The 18,277-nt window shown below is 41.0% G+C and overlaps 1 protein-coding gene across 1 annotated transcript in view; it reads left to right on the top strand.

Moving 5' to 3' along the window:
- Nucleotides 1–4,493: 4,493 nt before the first annotated feature.
- GNAI1 (G protein subunit alpha i1) overlaps nt 4,494–18,277 on the top strand; it is a 106,747-nt gene continuing 92,963 nt past the window's right edge. The window contains exons 1-2 of the mRNA XM_043872425.1: nt 4,494–4,595; nt 5,093–5,261. Of these exons, the coding sequence (XP_043728360.1) occupies nt 5,144–5,261 (118 nt within the window). The 5' untranslated portion in view covers nt 4,494–4,595; nt 5,093–5,143. The remainder of the gene's footprint in view (nt 4,596–5,092; nt 5,262–18,277) is intronic.

Raw genomic sequence — 18,277 nt, 5'->3', positions numbered from 1 at the left:
ATGAAACATGCTACAGCATGGATGAACCTTGAAAATTTTATGCTAAGTGAAAGAAGGCAGTGACGAAAGACCATGTATGTGATTCCTTTTATATAAAATGTCCAGAATGGGTAAATCTATAGAGACAGAAAGTAGATTATTGATTGCCTAGGACTGGGGGTAGGTGTGACAGCAGAAAGATTGGGGGAATAATGGCTTTAGGGCATGGGGTTTCTTTTGGGGGTTATGAAAATGTTCTATTAGAATTGATTGTTGTAATGGCCACACAACTCTACAAGTATACTAGAAGCCATTGAATTACATACTTTTAGTGATAAAATAAATGCAATGTGAATTATATGTCAGTATAGTTGTTGAAAACATGATGGCCAAAAGGTAAAACAGTACTCTGAAGTAGATTGCTTTAAACTCTGTATTTCAGTTTCACTTTCTATAAAATAAATGAGTTGCTACTATCTGTCCCACCTGCTTGACAAGGTTGTTGAATCATGTTTTTCAATGTCATAATTATGCAAATTATTAATTTGAATGATTTTTATCACCTTATATCTGGACTACTAACAAAATCCTCTTGCTGGTAACACCATTTGTTTTGTTGGGTAACATCCTTTATTTCCGTCATATACTTTGCATTCAACTCTTTTAACTGGTTATTCTTCTTAAACAAAACATACCCTGTATGAAGTGAAAGTTTGTGTCCCTGCCCCTGCCATTCATATGTTGAAGCCCTCACTCCAGTATGATGGAATTTGGAGGCAGGGTCTTTGGCAGGTAATGGCAGGGGGTGGGGGCCCAATGATGGGATTAATGTCCTTATAAGAAGAGTTAGAGAGATTAGAGCTCTTTCTCTCTATAGGTGAGAGCACAGTGGGAAGATAGCCATCTGAAAGCCAGGAGCAGAGTCCTCAACAGGAAACAAAATTGGCTGGTGCTTTGATCCTGGACTTCCCAGCCTCCAGAGCTGTGAGAAATAAATTCCTATTGTTAGCACACACTGATGTGTGCTAAGATGCTTCAGTCGAAAGACTCACAGATAATACAAAATGGTAATATGCAAACACTATGTTGAAAGCTCACTCTGTCAACTTTAATTCCAGAGTTTCTGATGAACATCAACATTTAGACTGCCAAGAAATACAAAGAGGATAAAGGTGATTCATCACCAGATGGTCAACACCAAAATCAGATTATTATATTCTTTGCAGCCAAAGATGGAGAAGCTCTATACAGTCAGCAAAAACAGGACCGGGAGCTGACTGTGGCTCTGATCATGAACTCCTTATTGTCAAATTCGGACTTAAATTGAAAAAAGTAGGGAAAACCACTAGACCATTCAGGTATGACCTAAATCAAATCCCTTATGATTATACAGTGGAAGTGAGAAATAGATTTAAGGGACTAGATCTGATAGAGTGCCTGATGAACTATGGATGGAGGTTCGTGACATTGTACAGGAGACAGGGATCAAGACCATTCCCATGGAAAAGAAATGCAAAAAAGCAAAATGGCTGTCTGAGGAGGCCTTACAAATAGTTGTGAAAAGAAGAGAAGTGAAAAGCAAAGGGGAAAGGAAAGATATTCCCATTTGAAAGCAGAGTTCCAAAGAATAGTAAGGAAAGATAAAAAAGCCTTCCTCAGGGATCAATGCAAAGAAATAGAGAAAACAACAGAATGGGAAAGACTAGAGATCTCTTCAAGAAAATTAGAGATACCAAGGGAACATTTCATGCAAAAATGGGCTCAGTAAAGGACAGAAATGGTATGGACCTAACAGAAGCAGAAGATATTAAGAAGAGGTGGCAAGAATACACAGAAGAACTGTACAAAAAAGATCTTCACGACCCAGATAATCTCAGTGGTCTGATCACTCACCTAGAGCCAGACATCCTGGAATGTGAAGTCAAGTGGGCCTTAGAAAGCATTACTATGAACAAAGCTAGTAGATGTGATGGAATTCCAGTTGAGCTATTTCAAATCCTGAAAGATGATGATGTGAAAGTGCTGCACTCAATATGCCAGTAAATTTGGAAAACTCAGCAGTGGCCACAGGACTAGAAAAGGTCAGTTTTCATTCCAATCCCAAAGAAAGGCAATCCCAAAGAATGCTCAAACTACCGCACAATTGCACTCATCTCACACACTAGTGAGGTAATGCTTAAAATTCTCCAAGCCAGGCTTCAGCAATACGTGAACCATGAACTTCCAGATGTTCAAGCTGGTTTTAGAAAAGGCAGAGGTACCAGAGATCAAATTGCCAACATCTGCTGGATCATCGAAAAAGCGAGAGAGTTCCAGAAAAACATCCATTTCTGCTTTATTGACTATGCCAAAGCCTTTGACTATGTGGATCACAGTAAACTGTGGAAAATTCGGAAAGGGATGGGAATACCAGACCACCTGAACTACTTCTTGAGAAATCTGTATGCAGGTCAGGAAGCAACAGTTAGAACTGGACATGGAACCACAGACTGATTCCAAATAGGAAAAGGAGTGTGTCAAAGCTGTATATTGTCACCCTACTTATTTAACTTATATGCAGATTACATCATGAGAAATGCTGGGCTAAAGGAAGCACAAGCTGGAATCAAGATTGTCGGGAGAAATATCAATAACCTCAGATATGCAGATGACACCACCCTTATGGCAGAAAGTGAAGAGGAACTAAAAAGCCTCTTGATGAAAGTGAAAGAGGAGAGTGTAAAAGTTGGCTTAAAGCTCAACACTCAGAAAACTAAGATCATGGCATCTGGTCCCATCACTTCATGGGCAATAGATGGGGAAACAGTGGAAACAGTGTCAGACTATTTTTTTGGGCTCCAAAATCACTGCAGATGGTGACTGCAGCCATGAAATTAAAAGACGCTTACTCCTTGGAAGGAAAGTTATGACCAACTTAGATAGCATATTAAAAAGCAGAGACATTACTTTGCCAACAAAGGTCCATCTAGTGAAGGCTGTGGTGTTTCCAGTGGTCATTTATGGATATGAGAGTTGGAACTGGAAGAAAGCTGAGTGCAGAAGAACTGATGCTTTTGAACTGTGGTGTTGGAGAAGACTCTTGAGAATCCCTTGGACTGCAAGGAGAACCAACCAGTCCATCCTAAAGGAGATCAGTCCTGGGTGTTCATTGGAAGGACTGATGCTGAAGCTGAAACTCCAGGTCTTTGGCCACCTCATGCGAAGAGTTGACTCATTGGAAAATGCCCTAATGCTGGGAGGGATTGGGGGCAGGAGGAGAAGGGGACGACAGAGGATGAGATGGCTGGATGGCATCACCGACTCGATGGACATGAGTTTGAGTAAGCTGTGGGAGTTGGTGAAGGACAGGGAAGCCTGTTGTGCTGCGATTCATGGGATCGCAAAGAGTCGGACACGACTGAGCAACTGAACTGAACTGAACTGAACTGAACTGAAAGGTGATTCATTAGAATTCAAAGCTTGCTCCTTTTTGCTGGTATCTTACAAAAGACCATAGGAAAAGTTGAGGCAGTTCCTGAAATGGCAGTTCTTGAGCCCAGCATGTTTGACTACTGCAGAACAGGAAAGGGCATGTCCAATTAGGAGGAAACTGGCAATCTTTCCCAGGCCCCAGGCCTTCCTTAGGAGACCCATCTAAGGCTATCCTTACTGTAGCATCCTTACCTTGGAAAACTCAAGCCCAGTTTTGTTTTTTTTTAACAAACTTTTTATATTTATTTTAGATGGTTGCTCTTTGGTTTCTGTTAGAGCAATTTCCTAATAATATCAAAGAAGACGTTTTTCTTTGCTACCAACCCCATATTATAATCAACCAACATTTCCTGTGATATCTGTAAGGGTAAGTGTAGTAGTACAAGTGACAGAGACCAGATCTTAAACCTATGCTCATTGATGACATGCTGGGTGAGATGTGTCTAACGCCCACAGAAGTGATTTCCCCTAGACCAGGTAAAGCTGGAAGGATGGAGGATAGTGTGGATCAACTCCATCTCATTTTATGGGTGAGGATGCCAAAGCCTGCAATAAGGAATGACATGCCCAGTGGCTTCTGATTTACTAACATGGTCATGAATATTGGTGCAGAACTTGGCTGGAAGCTTCTATGTTGCCCCAGAGGAGGTCAGTTACCGTGAGGAGCAGGTTTGTTCGGGTGTGTTGGCTCTTATTTTAAAAATATACTCTTTGATTCTTTGTCTCACATTTTCTCAGGTTTGAGGAAGTCCTTCAAAATGTTTTCTCCTTGTGGAAAGGAACGTGAAAATGGATGGTAGGAGGGAGGAGAGAAGGGAAAGAAAAAAAGGAAGAAAGTTGACCTCCTGTCCTCCCCGGACTTTTCTGTTCCGCACTTTACCTGCTCTGCTTTCTCCATGGCTCCATTCCCAGACCAGCTCGCTCCATCTCCCACCGCCATGAAAGCCAGCTGACAGGGGTTTGCATTTTGAAAACCCTCGCGCGCCCGCCCGAGCTGGGCATGCTCAAACGCCCAGGACTGGTTTTTTTTTTTCGGTTTCCAACTTTGGCAGCTCTCCCACCCGCACCCCAAGGGGCAGGTCCGCACACATCCCTGGGTGTGAGTAAACGGGAGGAAATTATCACACTCTCGAGGAGGAAGCCAGGTAGGGGAATTCCCCGAGAGGTTTGGGGCTCCGGGGGCGCTTCCCAGGGGGGCGCGCGCGCGGGTGGCCGGCCCTCGCGGACGGTGCGGCGCCAGGGTCCGCGGGCGCGCGCGCCCATCCGAGGGGGCGAGGTCCGAGGGCTCGCGCGCGAGCGCGCGCTCTGGGAGTGGTCGCGGGGCGGCGGGCGGGGCACGCAGGGGCGGGGACGCGGCGGCGCGCGGACGCCTAGCCGAGCTGGGCTCCTTAGAGGCTGCAGCGCGGCCACCAGCAGGAGGCCGCTGGCAGCTGTTCCCAGAATCTAGGAACCTGGGCTTAGGGGGCGCCTCGGGAGGCGAGGAGTAGAGCCTGGCTGTAGAAAGCAGCTGCGGAGCTGCTCGCCTTTCGGCAGAGAGCGCTGCCCTCGCTCAGTTTCGGAAGGAGGTAGGGGTGGCGTGGCCGGCGTCAGGAGGAATTCGAACGCCTGCATCCAGAAAGAAAGAATTCACCTGTGTTTCGAGGCAGCGCACCGGACTTGGAGGGAGCGGCAGCCAGCTTTCGCTCCTGGCACAATGGGCTGTACGCTGAGCGCCGAGGACAAGGCGGCGGTGGAGCGGAGTAAGATGATCGACCGGAACCTCCGCGAGGATGGCGAGAAGGCGGCGCGCGAGGTCAAGCTGCTGCTGCTCGGTAAGAGCGGCCGGGCCGGGTTGGGCGCCTGGTGGGCCTGGAACCCGGGGGTCGGGCGGCGGAGCCGGGCGCGGCTGTGCTGGGCTCTTTGGCGTTGGGAAACTGGGAGGGGACGTGCCAAAGCGGCGGGGGGCGCATCGTGTAGCGTCCGAGGATGGTTTCGGAGCGCGAGCTTGTGCGGCGCAGAGCTGAGGCGGGGGCCGCTCTCCTCGGTCCCCTTCTCTTTGCTCCCTTGCCCGCGGAGAACTCGCCGGCGGCGCGGCAAGACTTCGACTCGCGTGCCTGGTGTGAATTTCACCAGGAGCCCAGGAGCGGTTCGCGAGGAAGCCCCCTTCTTTTAAGTTAGCTCAGCTTTATGAAAATGAAAGGGCATTGGCGAAAAAGAAATAAAAGCACCCCCCGCGCTAAAACCCTGCGTACAGGGCATCGTATCGCGGTTGTGGTTTCCTCGAGGATGTCAAGAGTGCCACGTTTTGTGAATCAGTGCACCTTTTGTGGGGCCTCCTTAGGGTTGAATTGTGTCTTTCTGGTGAACTTCCTATGGCGACTCAGTAAGTGTTAAAGGCGCACTGATTACATTTACCTTGCGTAGGGGAAGTAGGCTATGCTTGGATTTTTTTAATACTGTGGGGACATGGGAACCGCCGAAGTTGGGTAACATTGGCTTCAGTAAAACCGATGTGAAAGGCGTGAGTGGGTCACACGGGACAGCAGGATTCTTCTCTGCTGCCAGGGCTTCTGATGAATGAGATCTGCCAGGTCGACGCAAGGCTTTTATTTGTTCTTAGTATTGTTCTGGTGGCGAAACGCTCTGCTTTTCCAGTTTGAAGGAAGGGAACGTGAAAAGAGTAATCCAGGATTTTGATTGAGGGATACATTTGGAAAATATTCACAGTTTAAGATTTTTGATGTGTGAGTTAGGATTTTCTTTTGTTTGCCCGCCCCCACCCCCCCCCCCCGCAAACGCACCACACCACCCTACCTATAGGTAGTGAAGTAGGTGAAAGATTTCTCAGAATCTTTATTTGCACTCCAGCGACTGCTTTTCTTTTTGTAACCGTTATAATAAAATAAATACTATTGCGGAAGCCTATTTTCAGTAAGCTTCTGTTTCATTGGTTTAATGACTGCAGGAAAAATGGGTTTTTTTTTCCTCCATTACTAGTAGGCTTAGAAGCTGCAAACTTGGCACGACTAAAAGTAATAATGATCTGAGTCATTCTACAAGTAAACTGTGAAATAACTTTGCATTTTAGAGACCTGATGGTTTTTCCGCCCCTCCCCCTACCCAGAGTAAATCTTCCTCAGTTCACAGTTTACCTAAGTTTCTACATTAATAAGAAATAGTCTTTTGAGGAAGTCAATATATTTTTAGTATCTTGAACACAGAAGGGACATACCTTGGTATGGAAACATATAGGTGCTCCTCTTTCAAATGGAACGTGCTTGAGACAAAAATGGAAAAAGGATTGAAAAGTTCTCTTCCAGCAGTTTGTGCACTCCTGCTCTGATGTATTATTTCCGTGTATTGTGTGATGCTCAGTTTGAGCCAGCCATCCACCATGTTTGTTTAAAACATTGAAAAATGAGTCCTCTGGTGTGGTTCTGTGCTTTAAGTAGATGTCTATTAGAAATGGACAAGGATAAGGGTTCAAGGAGTTGGTGTTTGCTTATATTCAGAAGAGATCAGTATTTCTCAAATTTAGCACTGGCATTTTGGATGGGTGTTTGTTTGTGCAAGCTGTGGTGTGCCTTATAGGAAGCTTAGCAGAATCTTTGGCCTCCCAATAATGTCTCAGGTAACTCCCAAACATGCCCTAGGGGCAAGTCTAATCTCAGCTGAGAGTAGCTCTTCTAGACTGAAAAATATATACTGAATATGTAGGGTAGAACCTGAATTTGGATCTCTACCATGAACTGTATGAGAGCTCTGAGAGAGGTGTAGCAGAGTTACGATTTTCAGAAGAAATTAAGGAGTTTTGTTTCTTCATATCAGTAACATTAGAAAGCTTTCAAAATGGCTTAAAATCTTTAGGTAGCTAAATTTTTTCAGCTCTCTTTTCTAGCTTTAGTCTTGTGCTGTTCCCACACCTTTTCTCTGTTGAAATCCCACCACAGGATCATATCATTGGCCCAGCATTCCTCCTCCTCTGTTTTACTCCCATCCTCCCCTCTACCCTTTTGCCCAGAGTTCCAGCATTCTAGTTTCTTTAAACAGAATGTTGGCTTATTCTTGGAATGTTTGAAAAAATATTTCTTTTTCCTAGTTTGACTGTAGCAGTGAAGTGTTGACCTTTGGTTCTTTTGGGGATTTTTTTTTTAGTTCTTAGTGTGTAAAGAGCTCAATTAAATCATTCCATGTAAAATGCAGCAACTGAATCATCTAGAAATATAAAATGGTTTCTAGGTAACCTATAACCAATGTCAATTCCATTTACATCAGATTTTCTTTCTCTTTATTTTTTTTCTCATCAAATGATTTTTTTTATTTAAGGCATAAAGCACCTAAGGTACCTTTAAGATGGTGTAGTAAATAGTCCATTATATTTCATTTTTTATTAAGGCAAGAGTTATTTTAGACATCGTGGTTGAGAGATTCAGGTATAAGACACACATAAGTAAAAAGGTTTTGGTACTGGATGTCTGTGTTATTGGGAACAAATGTATATATTTTAACTCAAAGGTATTTCACTATCCTTATTAGGAGCAGTGAATTAGGCCTTACAAAACAGAGGACCTAGTCTAATTGACCTAAAGACGATTAGGTCAGGGTTTAAGTGGTTCAACCTTTTAGATTTAGCTTTCAGGCTTTAGTATTAGAGTAGTAATCCTAAAGAAAGAAACTTATTTTGATAATGAAAATTTTCTTTTCATTATATGTGACTGTCTCAAGGGAAAATGTTATTGTTATATCTTTGAGGATGTTACAACTTACCATCTTTTTAAGGGTATATCATTAGACCTGTTTCAGTGAGACTATATTATACATATGGGTACTTATTACATATTTTATGATAATTTTCAATGATGTATGAGGCTAGAGAATATGCCAATAAAATTTTTACGAATTGTTTTTAAATTATTTGATTCTGAAACTTTGAGCTGTTATTCTCTCTCACTCCACCCATTATCCTTCCCTCCACCGGAGTCATCCCCACAAACAAACAAATACAAATCCACACGTTTTATCTGCTTCTTTAACTTCTTAAAGTGAGGTGAGGAACTGGATCTCTTTTACTTGGTGAATATTTTTCCATTCCTACCACCCACGAGCTATTTGAGAAACTATACCGTTCATCGCTTTGCTTTCTTTAAACTTTTCCCGTGACTCCTCTAGTTGAGAAATTATGGCATTGCAGAACTTTTGATTTTGCATTGCTTTAGCTGTTTCCTTAGAGTTGGCTCAGGATCTTAGATGTCAGAAAGTTCCTTGAGTGAGTGAGTGGATCTGGTATTTCAACAGAGGTTGTGAGTTTCTCTCTCCCTCACCTGCTTTGTATTAGCGGTTACTATGATAGAAGCCACAGGTGGTGTTGATGTAGGTTTTGAAAGTGCTGATATTTCTGTATCTTCTCTTTTTCATTCTCATTTTTTCTAGTTCAGGTTCTGCTCTGCCTCTGGCAGCCCAGTTGCAGTAGACTTTCCTGCATTTGCCCCGCATTCACCTCTAGCCTGCAGTAGGTATCACGCTAACTCCTTGTCCAGAAAACCATTCTTGACTTCTCCTTTGCCTGTAGAATAAAAGCTTTCTTGTAGACCTGGCTTCCCTCTGTCCTCACGCTCTTTTCCTCAGGGCGCCATTCTTCTCTAAACAGGAATGCTCGGCTTATGGTAGAGCATATTTGCACTCTGGCTTCCAGCGTGATTTCGCTTTACGCCCTGTCCGCTTCCCAAACTATCGTGAGACTTCAGGAACAGGATCTTTGCAAGTTGTCCTGACAACCCTTTTATTTTGTCAAGCCCATATTTAGTTCTTAATCATGTTAATATCTTGTGTAGGACTAGGATTCACTTAGAATATAAACCTTACACTTTGCCATTTTTAGTATTGATGGGAATGTAAACAGAAAGGAAACAGTAAAAGTAAATGACAACCAAATAAGTGCATGATATCTAAGAGCAGGTTGATTGGCTTAATAATTTTTTTTTTAATAAGAACTTTTCACAGTCATTATATTTATTTGATACGTTAGGTAAATTAAAGAAAATGACTATGGATATCTGAGGAGAGTCATTTATGTTCTTATAGTGTAGTATTATTCCTTAAAATAATTTTTTTTATTAAGCCTAGGTCTCATTTTTTATTCTTTAATTTTGGACTCAGCTATAAAGAACATGAAATTAATTTATCAATGATAGTAAATCAGTTCAGTTCAGTCACTCAGTCCTGTCTGACTCTGCGACCGCATGGACTGCAGCATGCCAGGCCTCTCTGTCCATCACCAACTCCTGGAGCCTCCTCAAACTCATGTCCATCAAGTTGGCAATACCATCCAACCATCTCATCCTCTGTTCTCTCCTTCTCCTCCCGCCCTCAATCTTTCTCAGCATCAGGGTCTTTTCAGATGAGTCAGTTCTTTGCATCAGGTGGCCAAAGTATTGGAGCTTCAGCATCAGTCCTTCCAATGAATATTCAGGACTGATTTCCTTTAGCATTGACTGGTTGGATCTCCTTGCAGTCCAAGGGACTCTCAAGAGTCTTTTCCAACACCACAGTTCAAAAGCATCAATTCTTTGGCGCTCAGCTCTCTTTAGAGTTCAGCTCTCAGATCCATACATGACTACAGGAAAAACCATAGTTTTGACTAGACGGACCTTTGTTGACAAAGTAATGTCTCTGCTTTTTAATATGCTGTCTAGGTTGGTCATAGCTTTGCTCCCAAGGAGCAAGCATCTTTTAATTTCATGGCTGCAGTCACCATCTGCAATGATTTTGAAGCCCCCCAAAATAAAGTCTGTCACTGTTTTCATTGTTTTCCCATCTTTTTGCCATGAAGTGATGGGACTGGATGCCGTGATCTTAATTTTCTGAATGTTGACTTTTAAGCCAACTATTTCACTCTCCTCTTTCACTTTCATGAAGAGGCTCTTTAGTTCTTCTTCACTTTCTGCCATAAGGGTGGAGTTATCTGCATATCTGAGGTTATTGATATTTCTCCCAGCAGACTTGATTCCAGCTTGTGCTTCATCCAGCCTGGCATTTCACATGATGTACTCTGCATATAAGTTAAATAAGCAGGGTGACAGTATACAGCCTTGACACACTCCTCTCCCTATTTGGAAAAAGTCTGTTGTTCCATGTCCAGTTCTAACTTGCTTCTTGACCTGCATACTGATTTCTCAGGAGGCAGGTCAGGTCATCTGGTACTTCCATCTCTTGAAGAATTTTTCACAGTCTGTTGTGATCCACATAGTCAAAGGCTTTGGCATAGTCGATAAAGCAGTAGATGTTTTTCTGGAACTCTCTTGCTTTTTTGATGATCCAACGCATGTTGACAAGTTGATCTCTGGTTCCTCTGCCTTTTCTAAATCCAGCTTGAACATCTTGACATTCACAGTTCACATACTGTTGAAGCCTAGCTTGAAGAATTTTGAGGATTAGTTTGTTAGCGTGTGAGATGAGTGCAATTGTGCAGTAGTTTGAACATTCTTTTGCATTGCCTTTCTTTGGGATTGGAATGAAAACTGACCTTTTCCAGTCCTGTGGCCACTGCTGAGTTTTCCAAATTTGCTGGCATATTGAGTATAACACTTTCACAGCATCATCTTATAGGATTTGAAATAGCTCAATTGGAATTTCATCGCCTCCACTAGCTTTGTTCGTAGTGATGCTTCCTAAGGCCCACTTGTCTTCACATTCTAGGATGTCTGGCTGTAGGTGAGTGATCACACCATTGTGGTTATCTGGGTCTTGAAGATCTTTTTTGTATAGTTCTGTGTATTCTTGCCACCTCTTCTTAATATCTTCTGCTTCTGTTAGGTCCATGCCATCTCTGTCCTTTATTGTGCCATCTTTGCATGAAATGTTCCCTTGGTAGCTCTAATTTTCTTGAAGAGATCTCTATAGTCTTTTGTTCTATGTTCTATTGTTCTGTATTGTTTTATATATTGTTGTATTGTATATATTAATATATTGTATTGTATAATACAATATATATTGTATTATATATTGTTCTATATTCTATTCTATATTCTTTTCTATTGAATAGTCTATATTCTATTGTTTTTCTCTGTTTCTTTGCATTGATCACTGAGGAAGGCTTTCTTATCTCTCCTTGCTATTCTTTGGAACTCTGCATTCAAATATGATACCTATGTTATAGGATATGGTGGAAGATGTTATTTAAACCTTGAAAAGAGTGCATTGATTTTTAAGACAATTGAGTGTCCAATCACAATCTTACTTTGTATTTTGTTATGCACTTCTCTCTACCTTGGAAAATTCAGTGTACCACAGATTTACATGGGAGAACCTGATGTATTTTTCATATTTCTAAGTCATGTATTTTTTGGTCACATGTTCTGGCTTGTAGTGACCCAATGTCTGACATCCTAGAGTGTGACACTGGTGAAACTGGATCCCAGATCACACTTGAGTTGAATAAGCTAAAGTCACCTGCACCTGATTTTGTAATGCTTAGGCTGCATTCTGTTATAATTTGTTAAATACTAATTAAAAACTTTAACAGAAGTGGGGCTAAAAATCCTAACAGAAATGGGACAAAAATAATTTTAAAATGAACATTCATTACCATAAACTTAGTGGCTTAAAACAATGCACAGTTTACTACCTTTACATTTCTGTAGGTCAGAGCCTTATAACAAACTCAAATCAAGATGATGTTGGGGCTGCTTTTGTTTCGGAGGTTGTAGAAGAGAATCCAACCTCTGTCTAGCGACTACCTGCTTTCATTGGCTCATGGCCTCTACTTCATCTACAAAGCCAGCAGTGGCTAGTGGAGTCTTTCTCATGGAGCATCACTCTCTTGTCTACCTCCTTCACCCATAAGGACCTTTGTGATCACTTTGGGCCTGCCCAAATAATCCAGGATAGCAGACCTATCTCAAGCTGAGTCTTGAATCACATCTGCAAAGTTCCATACTTTGTAGGATAACATGCTCATAGATTCTAGGGACTGGGGACATGGGCATCTTTGGGGACTGTTATTCTGTCTCCTATAATCTGCCCTCTGGCTCCCAAAGATTCATGTCCATCCCACGTGCAAAAAGCAGTTGTTGTTGCTCTTCAGCCACCAAGTCGTGTCCGACCCTGCACCCTCGTGAACCGCAACACACCAGGCGTTGGTGTCCCCCACTGTCTCCCGGCGTTTGCTCAAACTTATGTCCACTGAGGTGGTGATGCCATACAACCCCCTTATCCTCTGTCACCCCCTTCTCCTCCTGCCCTCAATATTTCCCAGCATGAAGGAAGGTCTTTTCCAATGAGTCGGCTCTTCACATCAGGTAACTAAACTGTTGGAGCTTCAGCTTCAGCATCAGTCCTTCCAGTGAATATTCAGGTTTGCTTTCCCTTAGGATTGACTGGTTTGATCTCCTTAAAGTCTCAGCCCCTTATGGCATGAATTCAACACCCGAAATCTCATCCAGATCTCAGACTCTACTTCGGGTATAGGTGAGAATCTTCATATAATTCATACAAGAACCAAATTTCTTTTCATCTGTGAACCTGTGAAAATAGAAAACACTCTGCTCCCAGAATATAGTAAGAATGCACAGCCTATGAAACAGGCATCAGTTCAGTTCAGTCACTCAGTCGTGTCCAGCTCTTTGCAACCCCGTCGACTACAGCACGGCAGGCTTCCCTGTCCATCACCAACTCCCAGAGCTTGCTCAAACTCATGTCCATCGAGTAGGTGATGCCATCCAACTATCTCATCCTCCGTCCCCTTCTCCTGCCCTCAATCTTTTCTAGCATCAGGGTCTTTTCCAGTGAGTCAGTTCTTCGCATCAGGTGGCCAGAGTATTGGAGCTTCAACTTTAACATCAGTCCTTCCAATGAATATTCAGGACTGATTTCCTTTAGGATTGACTGGTTTGATCTCTCTGCAGTCCAAGGGACTCTCAAGTCTTCTCCAACACCACAGTTCAAGAGTATCAGGATACCAGTAATAGTCATTCTCATTCAAAAAGGGATAAAGTGGAAAGAAAAAGTACTGCATATTTGGTCCCATATACTTTGCAAACTACTTTAGGTTCAAGGCCTATGAGCACTCTTGGTGACTCTGCTTCACTTTCTGGCCTCTGGACTCCATCCTTCAGTTTTCATCCTTTCTTTTCAAGGAAAGGTAGCACCGTTTTATCAGCCTGTTTCTTGTCTGTATGATGGTGATCTGACAGCATTCTTTCATTTTGTACTTTTTTCCTCTCCCATTTTCCTATAACCAGTAAGAAAAAAACAGGTTGCACCTTCAACAGTTTGCTTGCCAATCTCCTTGTCTAAATATCCAAGTTTATAGTTCACAAGTTCTGCTTTCCACATAACTGCAGAACATAATTCACTTATGCTTTGCCATGAAATAACAAGGATTCCCTTTCCTCTAGTTTCTAATAATAAGTTCCTCCTTTTCATCCTCAGCAGCAGCACATGTTAAGTTCACCTGTTTATTGACAGTCTGTTAGTGATGGTATTTAGTTTTCTCTACCATCTTCCTTACTTTCATCTGAGTCTCACCAAGGGAGCCATTAATATCTGTATTTTTAAAAGCATGTCCAAGGCAAATCTTGGCTTTTTGTATCCTGCTTCTCAAAATTCTTTCAGCTTCTACCCATTGCTTAATTCTAAAGCCATTTCCACATTTTTAGTATTTGTTGTGGCAACGCTCTACTTCCAGATACCCTCACTTATATCTCATGTTTAACTTTAGGGATGCATAATGTTGGTAATTTTGTAAACTTTGGCCCCTTGTAATTTACTTAACTGTTAGGGTAACAGTGAAACCACCAGTTTCTGGTGCTTCATGTTGAACTTGCGATATTTCACTTGGGACGTAGTATGAATGAGTGAGACTTCCTTTGTTTGCCTCCTCTTCAGTGAAGTTTTTCCCGACCATTTAGTCTAAATTAGTCTTCTTTCCTCTCCCTTCCAAGTTACACCATTTGGAAATCATCTTGTCCTTTTACTTTTGTGTTTGTTGCATCTCTACACCCGGATTGGTTTCATCAGGGCACAACCCTGTACGACTTATCACCTAGTGAGGTGACACATATTCGTCTTTTCATAAGTGTTAATTAAACGAGTAACTAGTTAAGTGATTCATTTTGAGTAATAGTTTTTTAAAGGGAAAAAGTCAATATATTATCCTTGTGCTTTGGGTAAATTAGTGAATTTTGGCCCATTGTGTCCCTATTTATGTTCAACACCTTGCTAGTTAAGAGTAACTAGAATTTACCATGTTATTTCTAACAGAGTTCTAAAAACATAACATAGAGGACCAAATTCTTGTTACATGATCAGAAAAATATTTTGACTCTTGGTAAGTGGTGGAGTGAAAGTGATTTTTTTATTTGTATATTCTGAATACATTTTTTTAACTTTTTATTTTATATTGGAGTATAACCAATTTACAATGTTGTGAGAGTCTCAGGTGGACAGCACAGGGACTCAGCCATACATATGCATGTATCCATTCTCCCCCAGAGTCCCCTCACATCCAGGCTGCCGTATAACATGGAGCAGAGTTCCCTGTGCTACACAGTAGGTCCTTGTTGGAAGCATCTTGTTTTTAACAGGATTGTTATGTTGCTACTTCACATACTATTGAATGCTTTGTTTGGAATGCTTTCTTGAAATGCATACAGTCATGCAACAAGACATTACATATACTCTCACAACTGTATCTGTCCTACAGGATGATGCGACTGTGGGTAACTTTGGCTTGCAGGAGCCAACAGTGTGTTCTTTATGTCTTGTTGGTCTTCGTCTGGTGAGAATTGTCATTGGTGGCATTTGTTCAGTGTGGTCCATATTTTTGGTATTTTTTCTTAGGTTTGCTAAATCCTTGGGAGAATTTACAGTCTACTTAGGGAAAGAAAATGTATATATAAAAATAATGCCTCACAATGGAAAATGGGGGAGAAGGTAGAAGAGACACCGGGGGAGGGGACTGCTTTGTTGATCTTGTGAGATGAGGGTGGATGTGGCATGCACCTCAGAAATCAAGTGGTTACAAATCTGCCGGTTGCCTTCTTGTAGTTCTGAGGGGCTTTTGGATTCTGTCAGCTGTAAGCTTTGTATTGTGCCTAAACCTACCATCTAGAAGGGACTTTGCCATCTATAGTTTACTTTTCTTACTTTTTCCAGGTATAAGGACTTTTATTCCTCCAAGTGTTTTTTGTTGTTGTTCTGTAGGAAGACTCTCCACTTGGGAAAGGTGGTTGACCCAGAACTTGGGCAGTAAAATGTTTTCTTTAAGACCTTGGGCAAGTTACCCAGTTCTGTGAGCCTCAGTTTCCTATAAATTCCAGACGATAAGTATTGCTATCCTGTAGGGTTGAGAGACAAAGTGTATCTACAGTACTTAGAGCCGTTGTTTATGGCACACACATCTTAGTAAGTATTGATATAAGCTGTTATTATAAATACTTCAGAGACTCCTTGGAGCCAGCCCTCCCTCCCTGCCTCCTTGCAGTTTGATCCATTTATGGTCACAAATATTAAATCTTTTTGTTGGCTCTTCTTAGCAAAGGGTGGGTACATCGCTGAAGAAGTATAAAATAAGTCATAATTACCAGTTTCCGATCCCACCTCAGCTTCCTCTGGGACTTGGGTTTCTGTTAACAGATTCCCCACTGGGAATAGACCAGCTAAATACCTGTGCTAGGTTAAGAATTCTGTAGAGAGTGAATTTTGAGTAAATAGAAAACTTTAAAAATGATTTAGAGGTAGTTTTCTCTCCATTTTATTACCCATTCGTAGGATAAATGCAGCAGTTTCCTGCAAAGTTTCCTTTTATCTTTCTTAAAAATAAAAAATAGCTGTTAGTATAAATTATGAAACATAATTTGAATTGACTCAAATGAATGTGCCATTTATCACGGAAGTTTATTCTTATTTACCACAAATTTTAGAACTTTTCTGCAACTTCCTGTATTGCTAACTCAAATAGATTCCTAATAAAACTCCAGAATTAAAATGAATTTACTTTTAAGAGAGAAGAAAAATTTACTTTTAAGATCTCTTGAAAAGTGATCATAACCTTGAAATAAAAACAATGAAGCATTGAATTTGTTACAGTACTTAAACGCATTTTAATAATTTTTCAAAGGAGTCCCTTGAGACTTAACCTTGAATTACCTGGAATTGTTCTGTTTACTGTGCCTATTTAACATATTTAAGGTTTCTACCAGGTTGTTTTTTTTTTTTATCCTGGTAATATGCTTGTTTAATCTACAATATATTTTTTCTTGTTTGGGCACATGCCTTTTATTTATTTAAGAAGCATGGAACCTGTAAGTAAACCATAGTTAAGATCAATATAATGTAGTAGGAGAAGAAAACTGCCTTCTGATTAGTAGTGTTGAAGTTAATCTTTTGAAGAATAACATATTTCTATGCAATTTAAAAATTTGATCCACTGAGTTTTTACAAACTAAGCACATAGTGTCCCTAACAACCAGATCAGGGCATACCTGCTAGAGATGTGTGGTGACAGTACAAATTGGTGATGTTGGTCAGTGGAGTTGCTGGAAATCATGAGATGGTGCTCCCCCAACTCAAGGCCAGTGCTCTGCACTGGCTTCAACTCCTTCATCCTGTCTTGGCATACAGGACATTCCCATCCTCTCTGATTCTGTCGTCTTCACACTTTCTTAAAGTCTCCTGTGTCCTGTTCCATAAATATTTTCAAGTCATGCCTGGCATTAAAAGTAATAAAATCCAGACAAAAATTAAAAGTAATAAAATCTGCACTCCTTTAATAATGTTTCATCCCATATTTTGTCATCTAAACTTTTCAAAATACTAGGCTATATTCCCATCATTTTCACTTTTAATTCAGTATTTAAGCTGCTTTATGTTTTAAAATTGTGGGCTTTTCTAGTGATACAGAATTATTGGGAACTTTACAAATGCTCATGGAATGCACACCAATATCTTTTTTAAAGAGATAACATCTTGTGACTTTGCTCTGTTCACTGAAGTTCGGGCTTCTCATTCTAACTTCCACATCTCTTAACCTCTCTTCTGTTTTTGTTTTTTTTTTCATCCTTTTTTGTGTGCTACTTAGATAATCTTCTAGTTTACACTCTCAATTCAGTAATAAATTAATTTATTTTGTTTTATTATTATTTAATTATTTTGTTTTATTATTATGCTTTAAAAACATAAGTGGTTTTTTTTTACTTCTAATGGTGACAATTTTATTTCTAGAAACTGTTTCTAATCTTTTTTTTTAATAGTTTATTATTGTATTGTCTTTTAAAAAATCACTTTTATTAATACTAACTTCATAGTCTCTTTGCAGCTACTTGTAGTGACTTGACTGTATCTCATGGTAAGCAGATTGTACTCTCTTGTAATTTTTTTTTTTATGAGCGTATATGAACCAATACATGGCATGTGTGAATCCTGGGCACCCTATATTGGCTGCAGTTTTCCTCTGTTTTGCGAACTGAGGGCAGAAGACAGGTTTATTTCTCGTTTACCTAACATGGTGTTCCAAAACTGGAGGCATCATCTCTCCTCCACTCACTAAACCACTTTCTTCTTCCTGTTTCCTTCTTCTTAGCTCCTGTCACCACCAATCCATCACTTTTTATTTGTTCTCACACCTAATTAGTCAAAATGACCATTGACTTTATTTTCTAAGTACTTATTTTCCTGCCTTACCTTTTTTTACTATCCAGCAACCTTGAATTTGAATATTTATGGTTCCTTTCATTTCTGTGCTTTTTTTTTTTTTTTTACTTCCCTCTGCCCTTCACTTATGCAGTCTCTGCTTAGGTTGAGAGAGAGAGAGAGTGTGTGTGGGGTCTGTGTGTGTGTGTGTGTGTGGGGG

This window comes from Cervus elaphus, chromosome 18 (genome assembly GCF_910594005.1).
Source record: "Cervus elaphus chromosome 18, mCerEla1.1, whole genome shotgun sequence".
Classification (NCBI taxonomy): Eukaryota; Metazoa; Chordata; class Mammalia; order Artiodactyla; family Cervidae; genus Cervus; species Cervus elaphus.
Note: the sequence above shows the minus strand (reverse complement) of the source record. Positions and strands in the feature narration are given on the sequence as shown.